We start from the raw sequence: 19,048 nt of genomic DNA on the forward strand, positions 1-19,048 counted from the left end.
TTAGATTTTACTAGTATTATGCTTTAAATATAGTCTAAATCATGATAAATCTTTGGGTTTTGTTGTAGGGATGAATATCCAAAGAAATATGCAAGATTTGGTGAAGTAATGAGGGTTTTCAAGGTTTCTGGTCCAAAGGTGCTAAGCATCAGCCTATGGGTGCTAAGCACCATATAAATAGGGAGTGAAGAATTAAAATATGTCAAAACCATGCTTAGCATCCATAATGGGGTGCTAAGCGCCCTAAGGCGGTGGGGAAAACCCAACTTTGAAGAAACACGGTGCTAAGCGCCTAGGATAGGGTGCTAAGCACCCTGACCAGATCTGATCCTTATAAAGTGCGAGTTTCAGTTAGATTAGAGAACTCATCACTTGGAAAACAGACCCAAAGAGAGAAAACTCAAAGGAGATCATCAAGGAAGGTCTAGGAGGCTAGAGAGAAGGCTTTGGAGCCGATTTCATCGTCGGGAAACCGTCACAGATTCGGTTTTTCATCGTTCTTCTTCTCTTTTATGATTGTAAAGCTATCCGTGGAAATGGATAGCTAATTTCTCATTTGTTGGGATTAGAGCTAGTTGTTTTGATGCTCATGCAATCTATTTGATTTCTTTTCATGCAATATCTTAGGTTGATCCCCTTGGGTATTTTGATTGATTCAAACTTGTGTAGGGAACTCACACGTTCTTGAATCCGAACTAGAGTTAATCATATGTTTCTTTTCCATGATTCAATGATTTTTACCTTGTGCTTCATGCTTGTTTTGGATTGATCACCTAGAACATGAATTTAGATTTAATAGGATGGTGGGAACTAACTATTTAAATATGAATTAGGTAAAATCATCTAATGATTCTAAGGTCTAGGGATAGGGTTAAATCATTAGTCTATTCAAACATCCATGCTTAATGCTACTTACTATTGTTAATCGATCAAGGGATTGAAGGTTAATATAGGGAGTTGATAATCTTCTACACCGGGGGACTGGGTAGTAAGATAAGAAATGGTGGGAGGAATCAATTGCATAGAACGATATTTGTATGTGAATCAATAGAATACGTAGAGGTCAAACAACGAAACTCTAATCTCAGCAAAACTATCTACCTTGGTGAATCCAACTCTTTTATCTACTTTATTTTATCTACTTTATTTATATTTTCATGTTCTTAAACAAACACCTAATATCTTTGTTAACCATCATTTGAGTTTGTTATCTATTGAACGGTGTAAGTATTACACCTCTTTGTGGATACGACAAAACCCTTTACTATACTACAATTGAGTCTTGAGAGATTCAAACGTAGAGTGGTAAAAAAATCTTTCAACATTAATGGAGGCACGATTTGGGTTAAGGAGAGGCGCGATTTGGGTTTCTATGATGGTCCGGATGATTTGCTGGTTGCGGAGACCACAATGTTGGCGATCTAGGTTTCGAATTTCTGCATCCTCTAAGTTGTTCATGCGATTTCCATGGGTCTTCACTGCAGTATTAATGAAAGCAACACTCCTCTTTGTTCCTCTCTGTTTCTATTGAGGGTGGGGGTGGGGAGTCGTGGGTTTGGGTTTCGATTGGGGTTGGGGTTTTTGTTGAGGGTGGGGGTGGGTTTGTTTGCTCCGGTGAGTGATGAAGCTCCGATGGGTTTGTATGAGGGTGGGTTACAGGTCTAAGAGATCAAAGAAGGAGAAGAAGCACAAGTCAAGGAACAAGAATTCTGGACTTGCATTTTTCTGGGTTAGAATGATGAACACGATGAACATGGACCAGTGGATGATAGTGATAATGAAAGTGTTTTGGGTTTGTTAATTAGATTAGGATTAATTTGTTAATTTGTTTTATTTTCTTAATTTAATTTAATTTTTTAATGTGTTAATTTATTATTTTGTTTTAAATCCACGTAAGCGTTATTAATACTGTCAGCAGACCAAATCATCACACGCCGGAATTCCAAGCTCTGGCCAGGACTGACTCCATACGCTTTTAAAAAATAGGAATTTTTTCTACAAATTTTTCCGGTGAAGGGCCTGGTTCAGACGGCGAGATAAAGACAGAGACTTATTTGAGGATTAAGCCTTATTTATAAGCCCTAAATTGCTAGTGTAAAATGATGAACTAGGGTAAACAGACACGTGTCTCGCTGGGTGATTAAAAAATGTGCAACAATATGAGTGTGGTGGTGGGAGTTTGGCAGTACCAGTCACCGTTCATTCTCATCCCCCGTAACAAATTTCGCATCACTACCGCGAAGCTAATTCAGCCATCGCCGCCCATGAATCCGCCAAAACGAGTGGTTGTCTGCGGCGGCGGAGTCATCGGTGTATGCACCGCTTACTTCCTAGCCAAGAAGGGCGCCGCCGTCACCCTCATCGAGAAATCCGAAGTTGCATGCGCCGCTTCAGGAAAAGCCGGCAGTTTCCTCGCCCTCGACTGGTGCGACGGAGGGCCACTTGAGCAACTGGCTCGCGCAAGCTTCAATCTCCACCGCTCCCTCTCCGACGAGCTAGATGGTTCACAATCCTACGGTTATAGACCCCTCAACACTCTCAGCCTCACCGTAACTGAATCCCAGGCCCCCGCCGCCACCTCCGGCGGTGCTTCCTTGCCGTCATGGATTGACGGGCCGGCACGCGGGTCAAAAACGAATGGCACCGTGGAAACGACGGCGCAGGTGCACCCGCGGCTTTTCACTCGCACGCTGATTGAGAGAGCGGTGGAGAGGCACGGGGTGGAGGTGGTGATTGGGAAATTGGAGCGGGTGGTGGTGGATGAGGGAAGAGTTGGATCGGTGGTTCTGGAAGGAGGGCGAGTTGTGGAGGCTGATGCTGTGGTGTTGGCTTTGGGCCCTTGGTCCAGCAAGCTGGGCTTGCTGTCTTCGCTTTTTAGAGTTTATGGGCTTAAGGCCCATAGTATTGTTTTGGAGCCCAGAGAGCCCAATGCTATCACCCCTCATGCACTCTTTCTGAGCTATCATCCTTCCATACGAGGAAAAACTCTTGACCCAGAAATTTACCCTCGCCCCACAGGTATATTTTCACCAACAAGTACACTATACATTTGGCTTATTCTTTAAGGATCAAGTATATACATTCTAGTGGAAAGGAGGTATCTAGTTAAGGAAAAAGTTTTATGGAGAGATAGAAAGAAAAGAGAGAGAAAGTAAAAGATGCGACCGGTGATATAGATAGATAGATAGAATCTTATATGTAAATGAAGTGGAAAATGATACAAGTGTGAATTAATCATATTGATTGCATAATTACATAAATTCAAGTTAATTTTTAAAAGTGTATATGAATAAACAAGTCATAACTCATCTTTTATTTAAATTAATCAAATATTAAGTGCATTATGTTGTAAATTTAACTAAGGGTGTAATTGTGTTACACTATGCGTGTAAAACAGTTTTATACTGACATCCGACATGTAGTAGTAACAGTTACATTTGTTCTTAATTTTAATTCAAATAAAAATTCATTTTCTGACTTGGCGGAAATTAATTGAATATCTGTGTAGATGTTGTTAGAAGTCCCACATTGGCTAGAGATAAGGCCAATCAAGTGTTTATAAGGGTTGTGCAAACCTCAACTCTTGAGCTAGCTTTTGTGGTTGAGTATAGGCCTCCCAATTTCTAATAAGGGGGCTGAGTGTTGAATATCTGTTTAGATTTAGTTTACTATTAGTCTTATCTCATTGAGATATAGTTTAGATTTGTTTCTCTATTTTAGATTAGTATCTATTTAAATAGAGATAATATCTATTTAAATAGAGATAGGTTTAGATAGATTTAGTTTCTTTTTATCTATTTGTTAGTCTATATATATTGTAGTCTAGTCAAGTATTATCTATGAAATACAAGTATTATTTTATCAAATTCAAGTTGGTATCAGAGCTCAAGTTTCGATCCTACCGCTGTGAGGGGGCTCCTCCCCCGTGAGCCCCCTCATGGTGACTTTCCAAATCTTTCTGGATTTATTTTTCGTACTTTGCTTCCGCTTGTTAGTTCTAGCCGTTTTCTTACGGCCTCGTTTCTTTCTGATTATGGTCCCCTTTGTCTTGGAACCCTAGTAATGTTCAGCCACTATCAATGTCCTTCCACGCGCCGTCTTCTTCTCAGCGAGTGAGTTACACTCGCGCCACCCTCCAAGCATCCTTTCGCCGTCGCAATTGCACAGACAAGGTCGTCTACCCCTCCTGGTGCTGTTTCAGGGGTCCTTTTGCCCAGATCCAGAGTATTGTTTGTTGTTCTTGGATGCCTACTTCAGATTTTTCTATTTATGTGCATGTGTGAACTTACTTTATCGTTATGTGGTGGTAAAGCTTCAGAAGAGGTTTTTGTTGGAGCTTTCCTTTCTATTTCATCAACAGCAGTGGTATTGAAGTTTTGATGGAAAAGAACACTACTAATGCCCTTCATCTTGTGATTCTCCTATGATTTCTTCGTCAATTTCCTTCTTTGCCAATTCATATACTGAATTTTCAGTATAGAAATCACAAAAAGATCATTACATTTGTGGCGATCAAAATCAGTTTTTCATAAATTAATGTGTTCACAGTGATGAAGTGTTCGACCAACATCATTACAATTCTGGTTCATGACAAGGTTGAGATTTCCTTGATGCAACAGTTTGAGCAATTTCAGATTTCGCAGATTCACTAACATTGTGTTTGGCAGCAGTAGCTTTTCTCCGCAAGTTAATTATATTTGTTGCAAGCTATGCATATGACATATATGCTCTAGCTTGAGGGGAAGATCTGGAAATATCTTAATTATATTTGTTACAAGCTATGCATATGACATATATGCTCTAGCTTGAGGGGAAGTGTTGGATATTGCTAAATATCCTAATAAAGACCACAATCAACACCTTCGACAATCGTTACCCTTTGTTGCTGGTTTGGTGGAGGTTGTATTGAAGAAGTGTTTGGTTGGATCTAATTGTATTGCGCTGCTACACTATTGATAGTCTTTGAATGTTGCATAGAATTGAAATTCTTCTCCTTGGCAATTGGCAATGGTAATTCGTTTGTTTGGTGAAGGGTTGCATTGTTTAGATCTCCGGTGTAAAGGATTTTATTGTTTGGCTCTGTTTTGAGGTGTTGTGCCGCCACCGTGGTGATCGTCCGGTCCAACTCTTCTAGTTTGGTTCGTGAGTCTGCTGTGTTTTCTCATCTGCAATGTTTCTTGCTGTTTGAGTTCTTAGTTTGCGTCTCATGGTTCGTGATGCTCTTATTATATTGATCTTGGCTGACTTTATGCAATTTGGTTTTGTTTGGTTTTGAAGGTGACAATGTCACCTTCGTTTGTTTTGTCTCGATTGTTTGGTTTTCTGGTTTTAGGGCTTCAGCTGCAAGTTGCTCTGGCCCACTCTCTAGTTGAGAGTTATTGGTTTTGGTTTTAGGGCTCTAGCTGCGAGTTGCGCTGGCCTGCTCTCTAATGTTTGAGAGTTGTCTGTGTCAAAGTTGACACCATTGTTTGTCTTAGAAGCCATCAATCGATCGACCTCAAGTATGTTTTATTTCTGTGTGGTTGTTGTTGGTGAGTTGTTGCTTCAGCCTTGTTTTGTTTTCGGGCGTATTGTTGCTGGTTTTTCGCCCTTGTTTGCTGACTCAGCTACCCTACGATACTCCAGAAGAATTGGTTTTTGTCTTGCATCAATTTCAGCCAGATCAAGTATGAGAAGTTGTCTTTTGCCTGCCCATGGATTTAGCAGAAGTTCGAAAGATTATTCAATTTGAAGTATGAGAAGTTGGCTTTTATCGCCATGGATTTACTAGAAGTTTGAAAGGTTATTCAATTCAGAAATTCGCCAAGACTGTCATTATTAAGGGATATCTATTAAGATAATTTTCTTCTTGGGTTCGATTTGTTACAAGCTTAAAGCTAAGTAAGCTTTAGCTTGAGGGGGAGTGTTGAATATCTGTTTAGATTTAGTTTACTATTAGTCTTATCTCATTGAGATATAGTTTAGATTTGTTTCTCTATTTTAGATTAGTATCTATTTAAATAGAGATAATATCTATTTAAATAGAGATAGGTTTAGATAGATTTAGTTTCTTTTTATCTATTTGTTAGTCTATATATATTGTAGTCTAGTCAAGTATTATCTATGAAATACAAGTATTATTTTATCAAATTCAAGTGATGTTTACTCTGACATTGCAGGGTTCTGTTAATCCTTTAGGTAACCTGTTAATAAACATGGTATTACTCATGAAATATGTTAATGAGAAGTTGTTGGTTGAATTGTCAGGGGAGGTGTATGTGTGTGGGATGTCATCAGAGGAAGAGGTACCAGATGATCCAGATGAGATTAGGGGTAAGCCTGAATCAATTGAGATGCTGAAGAGAGTGGCTAAGACGGTGTCTAGCCATCTGGGTGAGGAAACAGTGAAGGCAGAGCAAGCATGCTTCTTGCCTTGCACTGATGATGGGGTTCCTGTCATAGGAGAAGTTCCTGGGATCAAGGGGTGTTATGTAGCCACAGGACACAATTGCTGGGGTATTCTCAATGGTCCTGCAACTGGAGGTGCCATGGCTGAGCTCATCATCGATGGTAATTCTAGCATTGTTGATCTTAAGAGGTTTAGTCCTGCTAGATTTGTTGCGCCTACCAAGACTTAGACAGTGTTCCACTATGCCATGTAAAAAAATAAATATATATATAGATAGAGGAAGAATGATTGGTACTTAGAGCCACCTACCGTGAATTATGCTTAATGACTTCTTCTCATGCTGTTTTTAATTATGGGATCAGTATAGAAGGTATAGTGAGTTAGTGACTACTTCATCATTCATGCTGTGGGGTCCGACTCAAACTCTCCTTTTCCTTACTTGGCTTTGCTGAGACCTACATTTACATGCCTTCATTTTTGTGATTAAGGTTTTAATCTGCAACAATTCAACTTATATTATTATAGGTGAGATGCAACTGTAACAAGTTCATTAGAGAGTTTATATGATAATGATGTATTTTCCCTCGCTGAGCCAAGTCACTAGAATCATATTCATCACCAACTGCTACATAATGTTTAGAAATGTTCCTAAATATACAGAGAGCTAGTCGATCGGTCATACCTCTCTAGCCAGCTAGTCGGGTATTCAACATGTCCTTTCATTTGCATCTCACCTATCTTTATAGTGATGACCTTAGGGTTTCAAGGACCAGCAATTTACTCCTCTCTTTATGATAATTTAGTTGTTGCTTCAATTAAGCTTGACATTGTGAATTTTCACATTAACATGTACCGGAAGTTAAATCGGTCAAGCATACATACTAAAGAAATAGAATCTAGTTGTAAATTTAAAAGATGACTGACCACGTAGTAGTCATAGGAGTATAGGACAGCAACAAGCCTCCAAGGCTTTAAGCATTTGTTGTCTAAGTCTTTTGAGTTTAGGGTTTAGATCGGTCATGTTTTATTTTAAAGCTTTAGGGTTTCGAACCAAAGTGTAACGCTCCGAATTTCGGGGGTCACAATAGTAACCATCTGATAAAATAAATATGCAATGTTTTCCAAAAGAATGTATAAACACGAGTATATTTTTTTTCTTTTCAAATGTATTTCCAAAACATGTCATGCATACTCCCAACTACAAAACCTAATCAATAGAAACAACTCAACAAAAACCTATTATGCATTGACACCATGAATCCGACATACTCCCTACGATCTCCACATCGGGGAACCGTAGGAAAGCAATGCATCGGAACCTACCCGAAACCTCAAATATAAATTCCTAAAATCTTTATGCAAGCTTAAACCAATAAGGGTAAGCTCTCTAATCCAAGGCTCTAGCCCTACACCCGACTCTATTCTTCTCTCCGACTCGTACGAAGATCAAGCTCCATCGAAGATTCTCCATCGCCTAATAGCGTTAAGCACCCAAACAACAAGTAGCAAATAGAAAGGGTTAACTCCATACAACTACCACATATAAAAGAGAAAAGCATGTTATTCAAATCTAATACATGTCATGGTAAGTAAGCTACCAATTTAATTCAGGATATCAACAACTTAACAACATATATTTACTCAGATATCCACAACTTAACACCCTAGGTTTAAATCAGATAACAATAAAATCAACAATATAACATCAAATCAGATATCAACAACTTCAACAATATAATATTAATTCAGATATCGACAACCTCAACAACATAACATCAAATCAGATATCAACAACTTCATCAATATACATCAAATCAGATATCAACAATCCTCAACAATATAACATCAAATCAGATATCGACAACTTCAACAATATAAAATCAAATCAACTATCAACCAAAACATCAGAAGCAAATATTATTCCCCTATGATGCAACTATATGCTGCAACAAAAATGGATCGATCAATAACGTCTCGCAAGACGGGACAATCACGCGGGACCACACCCCACCTCATCGCCACTTTAGGACATCTCGCAAGATGGGACAATCACGCGGGACCACACCCCACCTCATCGCCACTGTATAACGTCTCGGAGGACGGGACAATCACGCGGGACCACACCCCACCTCATCGCCACTGTATAACGTCTCGAAGGACGGAACAATCACGCGGGACCACACCCCACCTCATCGCCACTGTATAACGTCTCGAAGGACGGGACAATCACGCGGGACCACACCCCACCTCATTGCCACTTAAAGCAAATCAAAACATCTCATCCAACTCAGTAGTCACTCAAACAACAATCCCAAATTCCATAATCAAATCAAGATAATCACATGTTATTCATATTATCGACAAAAATAAATCAATTCAATGCATACCAGCTCAGTTCAATGACAGAAACTAGTAAACGGCCAAAGCCTCTCAGAAAACGGAGACACACGTCTCAATAAGTTCCCTCGGCCGAAGCCTCCAGAAAACATTTTCTCAGTTCAACATAATAATCATAATCATCTGCCAATCAATATAAACATCTTCATCTCAAACGCAGGCAGTGCGATAAATACATGCAAGACTCAAGGACACTCTAAAACTGAGTTACCCTTACCTTAGCCAATTTCTCCATCCAAGCTCAACATCCCAGTCCAATCCAAAATAAAGCTCCCGAACTGAGCAAGTTCCCCGGGCGTCCTCCTCCGTTGTGAACCTTCACCAATTGCTCCAAAGTCTCTTTCCTCAGCTCAACTCGTTCCAAACCTTAAGCAAAGTATCATTGCTTAGTCGCTAAGAAACAATACAACTAATAACACTATCAAAACCCGAAAAGAAGCTTTCGAAGCTCTAGAGTTCGACATTCAGGCACGAACGGACAACAGAGACATGTTTTCGCTAAAATGCGCATAACTCGAGCTACAAAACTCGGAATGACACGAAACCAACGCCAAAATTTCGACAACGGAGAGGGCTACGCTATTGCTCAGGCCATACTAACCCAAAAATTATTTTTGGACACAGTACAGCTCCAAAAAGTTTCGGCCACTTTAAAAAATAGGGTTTCTGAACTTTTTCTTCGATCTAATATAATTCCTAGGTATTCGTAGGTTATATCTAGGCCAGGGAAACTCTCAGAAATATTTAACGACTGAAAATACGACTTAGGCGTATTTTGGTCCAGAATTAATGACCAAAAACTCAAAGTTGAAATTCTGAAAAACAAAATTGATAGGGTTGTTCACAACGACGTTTATAGAACTTAATCTCAAGGGTACTAAGCTTGGTTGCGACTTTTTGATAATAAAGTAAGCACATGTGAAGAAAATAAGTTTTTAGTCAGTTTTTCAGATCTACGACGACTTGGTGAAAATCCGAACGATCCGACAGAGATTATAGCATGTTGGGTTGCAGTAGAAGATAGTTGGAAAGAAAAATCGAGGTAATCGGACATTTTTACAAAAACCTCAAAACTTTGAGCACAGAAATAGATATAATAAGCCGACAGAAAGCAGAAATAGAAGTAGGATTAAGCATCCTTACCTCTGTGCCTACGCGTAGCTTCCGAAATCAGGACGATCGGGCAAGGATTGAAGAAAAATCTCACTCTCTCTTTCTCTCTTGGAGCTCTCGGCCACTTTGGGAGAAAATGAGATATTTTCTCATTTTTTCCCTTTTTATAGGAGAGGGGAAAATCCGAAAAATCGAGATTTCGCGGTTCCGGTCGTTTTAGTACTTTCATCTGCTGATAAAAATTGAGTATTCGGCGACAGAATGTCGAAACTCAAATCAAGGTTCATTTAATTGAGGAAAGCGTCTCAAAGACGGTGTGAGTCGATTTACGCCGAAAAACTACATTTTGCAGTCGACGTCGGATGGAGAAACTTCCTTCTGAAGAAATGTCGCAATTGCTGAAAGAATTGTGACAAAGCGGATGGAAACTTCGTTAGAAGCTCCGAATAGAAAAACTCTTCATTCAGGGTCTTAATTAAAGTCCCCGAGAAGTTAAAGTCTAGCTTCGACGAACTTCCGGGAAGCAAAACCTAACAAGCGTACAGTCCAGGGTTTCGTATCGAAACACTGGTCATGGGAAAAATACCTAGAGGTTATTATTCTCCCTTCAATTCTAAAATTCTTTTAAACTGTGCTTTAGGAGCGGATATAGCCTTTTTCGGACACTCTCGACCGTAGTCGGGTGCGAATATGGCTCGTTCTATTACTTAAGCTGACTACAGTGTCAACCTTAAACATAATTTGAACTTAATTATTATATAAATAGTTTTCGTGTCTCGTAATAGGACTCGAGTCATGAAAATAACATAAAACAATAAAATATAATTACTTAATTAATCAACACGACGAAAGTAAATAAATAATCTAATTATTTAATTCGGGGTCTTACACAAAGCTTTCACACTGCTTGGCCGGTCTTGATGCTTCCCTTCAAGACAAGAATTTTAAAACCCATCAATCTCTTTCTGTAAACCGTGAACAACATATACTTTTTAAGGGGTGCGCCTCATTAAAAACTCTTTCATTGCGAAAGAGAAAAGTGTTCACCATCTGGCCTAACCTCTGTGTCGCGAAGAAGGGGCACCTTGCGTTGAGAAACCAAGTGAAGGGGCACCTTGCACAAAGAAACCTTGGAAGTGGAATCTTGCACATTTTCTCTAAGAACCCTAGGAAGAAGAAACCTTGCACCTCTGTAATGAGAACCACTGCACCTTTGTGCTGAGAACCCTTGCAATAGTGTGCATAACCCTTGGAATCAAGATATTTATGTTGAGATGAAAAAAGGGAGGAGATGAGGCCACAAGGTGTAACTTTGGACACACAACAACCCTTTTCAGTACAGAGGGGGAGATAAAGAGACGCTCGGGAGATAAGGGTCTTGCTAAAGAAAAACACTTTCAGGAATTTCTCTCTAAATTTAGCGAAAAAGCAGGGGGGGAGGAAAATTGGTCTTCCACATTCGAGATTTGCGGAAAATATGGGTGGCGGTTTCAAACCGCTACCAACAACATCACTAAACTTCAATAAATAAGGCATTCAAGCATGAGAAGAAGGTAGAAGTTAACTTTGAGCTTCCTTCATTCTTTTGAAAAAATTATTGTGAGTTAAAATTTCAAAGTATTTCTGAGCTTGTATTCTCAAATTCAAGAATTTCTTCCTCTTGTAACCAACACAAATTCAAGAATCAAATTTTGCAAGTATTCTTTGTAATCAGTACTCCCATTCATATTTTAATTGCTTTGTACTTATTATAATTAGGGAATTGTTATTCAGACCCCCCCACCCCTATTTAGCCGAAGGAAATTTCTGAAACCCGAAATTACCCATTTCGAACGCACCTTTAACTAGCGTGATGGTCGCAGTTTGAACCTCATTTTCAGAGTACGACACCGGACATACACTGAGGGTGCGATGGTGACGCACTTTGAGAGTGCGTTTAAAACGCACCGACCATTGACCATGAGTCAACAACCGGTAAAACTCATTAAATGAGTCATTAAGTGCGTCGTTACAACCTAGGTCACCGCAACTCTATAAAAGGGCTTCCCAATCCTTCATTTTTCACACAAAATCTCTCTTCTTCCTCCACTCCTCTTCTATGCTTTTAGTATGTCTTGTTTTTAATGTTATTCTTTTGGTTTAGGGGGTTTTGAGTGGTTGGGGTTATGTGGATGTTATCCCCAACATTAGCAACTTTGAGTACTTTGAAAGTGAAATTTCAAATTCAGAGTGCCAAAGTTGCTAACGTAGGGGTGACCATCCTTGCTCATACTTGCTTGTTCAAAGTACTCAAAGTTGCTAAATAGAATAGGTCCACGCTCCCGTAGAAAATGCCCTCCGGTGGTGTAAGATTGTGATGGAAACATCAAGGCTCACCCAGGCTCAGGTGGCTGCACTGGATCCATCCGGGATGCCGAGGAGGAGAAGACAAGGAAAATGAGCTCAGAAGCCAAGGAAGAGGACCTGAAGAAGAGGAAGACTCCCTCCTGATTGTATCCCATATGTGGGGGGGTCATTGTACTTGTATATGTCAAGTACTATGGTTAGGACTTAGGGTCTAGGGGTCATTGTACTTGTATGTTCGAAAATTTTGTAATTTATCATCCAAAAATTATGAATAAAGTCCTTTTCTTGTATATGATTATGTTCATGTTTGTTTCATCATGTTTCTGTTTCATATCTGTTTCTGGTTTCGAGTTTCAAATCGCACTCTCAGGGTGCGTCTTAGACGCTCAAGCGCACCATGGAGAAGCGTCTAAGACGCACCCTGAGAGTGCGATTAATTCAGAACTTGTGTAATGTACAGGGACCCTGGCCTTAAAGTTTCTGATTAAACACAGATTTTGTTACACGTCGCACTCTCATGGAGCGTCTTAGACGCATCTTAAGGGTACGATTCAGGCACACCCTGAGTGTGCGATGAGAAAGGAACTCTGCAACAGAAACGTTTCAGTCAAAACAGAACATGATAAAAAACATAGCAGTAAATGGTACAAAACACAACAATTGGAGACTAAATTAATTACATCACAACATAACTTTTCTTTTAAACACAACCTACGTGAAAAGTAATTTGTCTTCAATACAGTCGTCCATAAATTAATCCTAAAACACTAGACCTAACTAGTCTTCGAGGTAGATGTTTTTCATTTCTTCTTTTTGTCAGGGCCACCACCACCATGAGGTGCAACTTCATTGCCACTGCCACTGTCATCATCGTCACCTCCATACTCCAAGTGCTGCATTATGATATCCCGCATACGCTGGTTTGTCTCGAGGATCCGCTGAGGGGTCTCACTGGGGTCAACTATGATATCACTCAACTCCCGTAATTGTTCGAGAACATCCTACAAGCAACAATGAAACAGAATCATAAATTGTAACATAAACAAAATCAAAGTAGTCATTAAATTATTGATCCTTACCACAAGAGTTACTGCCACAGGACCTCTTGTTTCAGGAGGGACCACAAAGCGGTGTGAGATTGACTTGTACCACTCGGGCGTTGTCATTGGAGTGTCAGTATGTTGTGCAGCCACGCACAGAGCCATGTTCTCAAACCTCTCATCAATATCCTCAACAGGGGGAATATTTGCCGGTGGTAAATTAGGTTGATCCTGGAGCATATGGAACTGCCTCAATACACGCTCTGGCAGATATGGCCGGATGATGCCTGAATGCCGAATCCACCCACTGTAAAGACACTCCTGCTGAAATGGCCAATCCACTCTATGCCTGTCATATGGAGTCCATATAACATTGTTATCCCTAAGGTCATCTAGGATTAGCCTCTTCGCATGCAGGTCCACAGTCCCCCCCTTGGTGACCCATTTGCAAGCTCGCGGGTCTTTCTCACTATATTTCCTGTTCAGGTTTCTATCAAACAATGAAGCAGGGAAGTGCTCAAATATCCATGCCTGTAATCAAATAATCATACATCAAAATGTGATACCTTAAATTACGTTAATTACAATTTAACTAAAATAAGAGTTGTTGAATCAGACCTGAAACTGATTTAAGTATCCTCCAAGACTAGTGGTGCAGACCTTGGTGGCGTCCTTCAGCTGGTTATAAAGGAAAGTCAATGCCATGACGCCCCATGCATACTCCCTAACATTTTCCAAGTCCATGAACATCCTCAAATATGCAACATCCACCTTGTTGTTTGTCTTCCCACAGAAGATCGTCATCCCCACCAAACGCATCAAGAAGGCTCTAGCAGCTTTCTTGGTCTTCCCTTCCTTAGCCATGTCTTCAGCCACCTTCAACAACCATGTATAACGAGCATAAGATCCTAATGACTTCCGAATCTCCTCTTCAGCAGCTGCTTGTGTAACACCAAACTGTTTATGCAATACAATGGCTGCTTCCTCACGAGTCAGGGATGGGAGAGTGAAGAATTTGCCCTTCACTGGAATGTGTAGCAAACAACTAACGTCATCCAGTGTGATGGTCATCTCCCCAAATAGCATATGGAAAGAGGATGTCTTCGGCTTCCATCTCTCCACAAACACTGTTAGCATGGTCTTGTCAATAGAGGGAAGGTTGCATGTCAACAAAGGCAATAGACCAGCAGCCACAACCCTTCCCTTTACATAAGTCGAAAAGCATTTTAACACATCCTTATGATTCTCCTTATCATTCCCAAGCATAGCATTCCCATGGTGGTAGGTTTTCAAGACACCCCTATCAAGCACTTCAGCACTTCAGCAGGTTTCTTGTAATGCTTCCACACCTCCAGTGATATATGTTGCTTGAAGCTCTTCAGCTAGGTATTGTCATAAGGCCCCCCAAGAAAGAATATGCCATCATCATCATCTTCCTCACCTTGATCCGCTTGTGCATCCCCGTCCTCCTCTTCCTCCTCATCCTCCTCCTCAATAGAACCCTCCTCCTCTTCTTCACCAGAACTCTCCTCCTCTCCTTCACCAGAACCCTGTTCTGCATCAACCATATCATCATCTTCAGGCTCCTGTACTGCACTGGCAGCAGTCGTTGCACTACCTGCATGCCTTTTACGGGTTGCCTCGTCACGCCTTTTACGTGCTTCTTTTTTCTTTCGTAGGGCGGCGACTGCACGCTCCTTACGTACCGATGTCGTGGGGGGGGGGATTCTACTACCATGACTAGAACGGTTGACCGGGGGAAAACTCAAATTCTTTGTTCTTGCCATATCTGAACCAACATTGGAAACATAAGACTCATAACAGAACAAAAACATAGCATTGAAGCTTTGACAGATAAGGATCTATGACGCACTCTCTTGGTGCGTCTGTGTCGCTCCTTAAGGGTGCGTATCAAGCACCCTTAAGCTGCGTGCATTCTGAACACGCACCTTCAAGATGCGACACAGACGCATCTACAAGGTGCGATCAAAACCATAACAAAATAGGTCGGGTCGCGTAACGAACCTGGGTTCCGGGAAGAATGTTGGGCTGTTGGCAGCATAAGGTGGCGATGGGGGTGGCGGCGACTCCACACGGTTGCGGTGTTGCTGGCGATGGCGGCGGCAGGCGGAGGCAGTGGAGGATATGCGTGAGAGAGGGAGAGAGATTTTGAATGAGTGAAATGTGTTTGGGGGAGGGGTCGGGGGGGGGGTTCAGAAGTTTGAAGAAGTGGGAGGGGGGGAGTTAGTGGGGAAAGTGGAAAGTTTTTTTTTTAAACAGGGGCATTTTGGACAATTCGCCAATTTTGAGGGGTCTGAATAGGGGGGAGTCTGAATAACAATCCCCTTATAATTATTCTGAATTCCATTCAAAATGTATTCTTTTCCTTAAACTAATAATCATTATGTTGTTCTCTCTTTTCTATTTCTTAAAACTCTTAAGTATTCATTATTGACCAGCACACCATTACTATTTTGAGTACTATTCCTTTCTCGATTGTATATGAATAATATGATTCTTCAATCTTAAAATTGATGAATGTCACGGTGGTGGTTAGTGAATGAAGTGAAGATGTCGTTAACATTACTCCGATGCTCCGCCATGTGCTCGGGCTTCATGTGTAAGCATTTGTGTCGGAATTCTGGGAGTTATAATTAATCATTATTAATTAATTAGTAGACCACTGGCACTACTAATCTTTAATATTGCTCATAGTTAGTCACACTACAAAAGCACTTTACATCTTATCATGATTTGGAATTAGTGTCTTCCTTTCATAATCTAATGACTTGTATATTTAATCTAAACATAATCTTTAGTAAAATATGCACATATTCTCAACTAAGATTATGGGTCCATGTGTGAATCTAGTTGTTCAAATCTGTATGAAGAATTAGACAAAGCACAAGACAAAATGCCAGTGGGAAACAAAACCTTATTCACCAAGGACTTCCATTAAATTCAAGAGTTTTAGGAAAGTAGACATTGTTTAATGTTTGTTAGACTTTGGACCAAATCATGCCATGCCTTCACATTCACGGGGTCGACTCCGCTTACCAAAGCTCAACTGCTGAAAGCCACCTCCTGATGTTAGCTGTTTTTTGTTTGACTACAGACATTTTTCACTTACAGCTGCGATTTTATTCAAAGGGAATTAAACATGAATTACTTGAATCATCCACTAATTGGTGACCGGTGTTAGCTTTGTTGATAAAAAAATTCACTCGGTAATGTTTAGTAGACATTCAGGATGACTAGACCACAGACCGACATACGTTGATTGTGACAAATTTGTAACCACCACAATTTGCAATGTATTTAAAAATAAGAAAAATAAAATTTGTGATTTGAGAACACTACATAAACAATCACAAAATTGACGTATATATTTTGCGGAGGTCTCCGCTGAACTTTTTTAAACTCTTTGTGTTTAGCGGTTGTCATCAAACAAGTATGTCAGATATATGTGTTAGAATATAATATAAAATCATTAAAGTGGCCCTTACCCAACAGCTTAAGCTTTTGGGATTAAGTGGTTATTTGACATGGTATCAGAGCCTCTATGACCGAGAGGTCTAGAGTTCGATCCTTGCTCCCCTCACTTTCTAATTAAAAAGTGGAATTTAATTAAGCACATGGTAGGTGGGCCTGTGCATTTATCCACGCTTCAAGCCCAAAGGGCTCTTGCGTGAGGGGGCGTGTTAGAATATAATATAAAATCATTAAAGTGGCCCTTACCCAACAGCTTAAGCTTTTGGGATTAAGTGGTTATTTGACAATATGTCGCAGAAGCTCGGGGTCTGTATTTTTTGCTTCATATGATGTTAGCTTTCTTTGTTTGACCATATATATTCTTCATGAGGAAATTCTCTTCGAATCGGAAATATCCATATTCTTATGAGACTAGCTCTCTCAACTAGTTTTTATGTACACAACACTTAAACTTGAGACTATTAAATATGTATCATTTGAACTAATCACTGGTTCTTAGCTTTATTGACAAGTTTTTTCACCCTACTTTCTCATTGATTGTCGTTCCCTTTGTCTAAGTCCAATTAACTAAATAAATTAACTTTACCTTATCTGTAAAAATGCTTGCTTAGTTGCTGATCAACTTAGCAAAATGTCAAGACTCAAGATGGTTCAAAGATTCCACTTGTTAACTTAATGAAAAAGGAATGGAGAAGCACGATCCGTTCATTGGGGCAAGCAAAGTTGTAGAAAGCCTGAGTTCAAAGGAACAGCCACTCTGTTCGTTCATTGTTGATGAAAGAATTAAAAGGCAAAAACAAATGTTATGTGTTATAGCTAGGTGCCACTGAGTAAAGGATGCACCCGCTCCATGAATAGTCAGATTTCTTTTTGGCACTTAATCATTGTACGCCAACTTAAAGGCCTAGGGGGCAGAATCTTTTCAGTTTTCACAAAGTAAATGGGATTGATTACTTCACCTGCAAAAGGTCTTAAATCAAGGAATTAAGTAATGACATGGACATCTCTAAATTGAGTAAATTCACCACTAAAAATATGATTTTCAAGTCCTTTTTAATTCCTTTTTGCAAACTTTTGTTTTTGTCTATTGCTATTAGCATCTAGTTGGTTGGTATATACTAACATTTATAAATGTTCTCATTAGGATAGGAGTTGGTGTGTGTATAGATATGATGCAAATTATTAAATGAGACTGTGAGAGCTCAAAGAAGGTAATATTGATTGATGGTCAAAATTATTTAATTACATATAATCATGATTGGAGTGAAATCGGTAACGTTCATAGAAGGACGAAGTACATTGAATGATGAAACTAAAAACACACACTTTTTTTTTTGAAAGATGTATTGAATAAAAACTCATAGGGTTACCACACGACACTTACAAACATGTGAGAATAAATTTCTATAATTTTTTGACAGTGCACATACACATGAAGAAATGAAAGAACAAACATGCACACTCAAGATAGCATAATCAGCATAAAAACGTGAAGCAAAACACTGAAGACCCAACAGTAGCCCCCTAGAAAAAAAAAATCAAAGAGACTAAGTGACTTCTGAGCAAAAGAGAACGTGTCCTTTTGAACAACGCTCCCATATAAACAACTCAATCGTCTTTTCCTTAGTTGTAATTGTGTAACAACCAAGGAAGTCCATCATGGCTTCAACAACACAAATGGGGTCAAATAAACATCTCTGGGGGCATCGATGACAAAGAGACTTTTGCAGATTCTGTACATGTCTTAGCTGCAGTCAAGTAGAAAACAGAGGCATCCATCATGGAATGGGGGCGGCGGAAGTGGTGGCAAAGGAAAACAGACCGTTGCACGAGGCACCACTGCAGCTTGAACTAAGAGGAGCAGAGGAGAGTGGTGGTGGTTCCAGTGGTGGTTGGTGGCAGAGAGCGAGATAGTGATGAGGGGGCGAAGGTCGGGGAGACCACTACTAACAGCAAGATCCGGAAAATGGCCATAGATCTGTTGATGGGGAAGAAAAATATTGTGGGTGGGTGGTCACAGATCTGGAGCAGGCATGAGGCCCAGACCTACTATTGGCAGCAAGATGGCGGTGAGGCTCATATCTTTTGTTGGAGACGAGATGGCGGTGGAGGTCACATGTCGGTTGAGAGGAGAAACAATGAGTGGGTGGTGTTGCTCTCAGATCTCTTGCTGAACGGTGGGTGGGTGGTTTGTGGTGAAACAAAACGGCGGAGGAAGGATGGTGGTTGTGGAAGAAACATAGGGGAAAGAAGAAACCCAAAAATTTGGGTA

General features: G+C 40.2%; 2 protein-coding genes across 2 annotated transcripts; one reads left to right on the forward strand and one right to left on the reverse strand.

Annotated features, from left to right (window-relative positions):
* The first annotated feature begins 2,123 nt into the window (after nucleotides 1–2,123).
* Nucleotides 2,124–6,848, forward strand: LOC130711409 (putative oxidoreductase TDA3). The gene is made up of 2 exons (XM_057561005.1): nucleotides 2,124–3,018; nucleotides 6,247–6,848. The coding sequence occupies exons 1-2, from the start codon at nucleotides 2,148–2,150 to the stop codon at nucleotides 6,615–6,617; spliced, it is 1,242 nt and encodes a 413-aa protein (XP_057416988.1). The 5' UTR covers nucleotides 2,124–2,147; the 3' UTR covers nucleotides 6,618–6,848.
* Nucleotides 6,849–12,989: 6,141 nt separating this feature from the next.
* Nucleotides 12,990–14,550, reverse strand: LOC130712338 (protein MAIN-LIKE 1-like). The gene is made up of 3 exons (XM_057562174.1): nucleotides 13,903–14,550; nucleotides 13,324–13,815; nucleotides 12,990–13,245 (listed from the first exon to the last, which is right to left on the reverse strand). Exons 1-3 carry the CDS (start codon nucleotides 14,548–14,550, stop codon nucleotides 13,045–13,047), a joined length of 1,341 nt encoding a protein of 446 aa, XP_057418157.1. The 3' UTR covers nucleotides 12,990–13,044.
* Between the last annotated feature and the right edge of the window lie 4,498 nt (nucleotides 14,551–19,048).

The sequence above is a fragment of the Lotus japonicus genome, chromosome 4, assembly GCF_012489685.1.
Source record: "Lotus japonicus ecotype B-129 chromosome 4, LjGifu_v1.2".
Classification (NCBI taxonomy): Eukaryota; Viridiplantae; Streptophyta; class Magnoliopsida; order Fabales; family Fabaceae; genus Lotus; species Lotus japonicus.

Bases quoted from the DNA above. Each gene is read 5' to 3' on its own strand.
- LOC130711409 (XM_057561005.1), top strand. From the start codon at position 2,148: ATGTGCAACAATATGAGTGTGGTGGTGGGAGTTTGGCAGTACCAGTCA. The intron at 3,019-6,246 runs GTATATTTTCAC...TTGAATTGTCAG, and splicing joins AATTTACCCTCGCCCCACAG to GGGAGGTGTATGTGTGTGGG.
- LOC130712338 (XM_057562174.1), bottom strand. From the start codon at position 14,550: ATGCTTGGGAATGATAAGGAGAATCATAAGGATGTGTTAAAATGCTTT. The intron at 13,816-13,902 runs GTCTGATTCAAC...ATTTGATTACAG, and splicing joins GATACTTAAATCAGTTTCAG to GCATGGATATTTGAGCACTT. The intron at 13,246-13,323 runs GTAAGGATCAAT...TGTTGCTTGTAG, and splicing joins CTGTGGCAGTAACTCTTGTG to GATGTTCTCGAACAATTACG.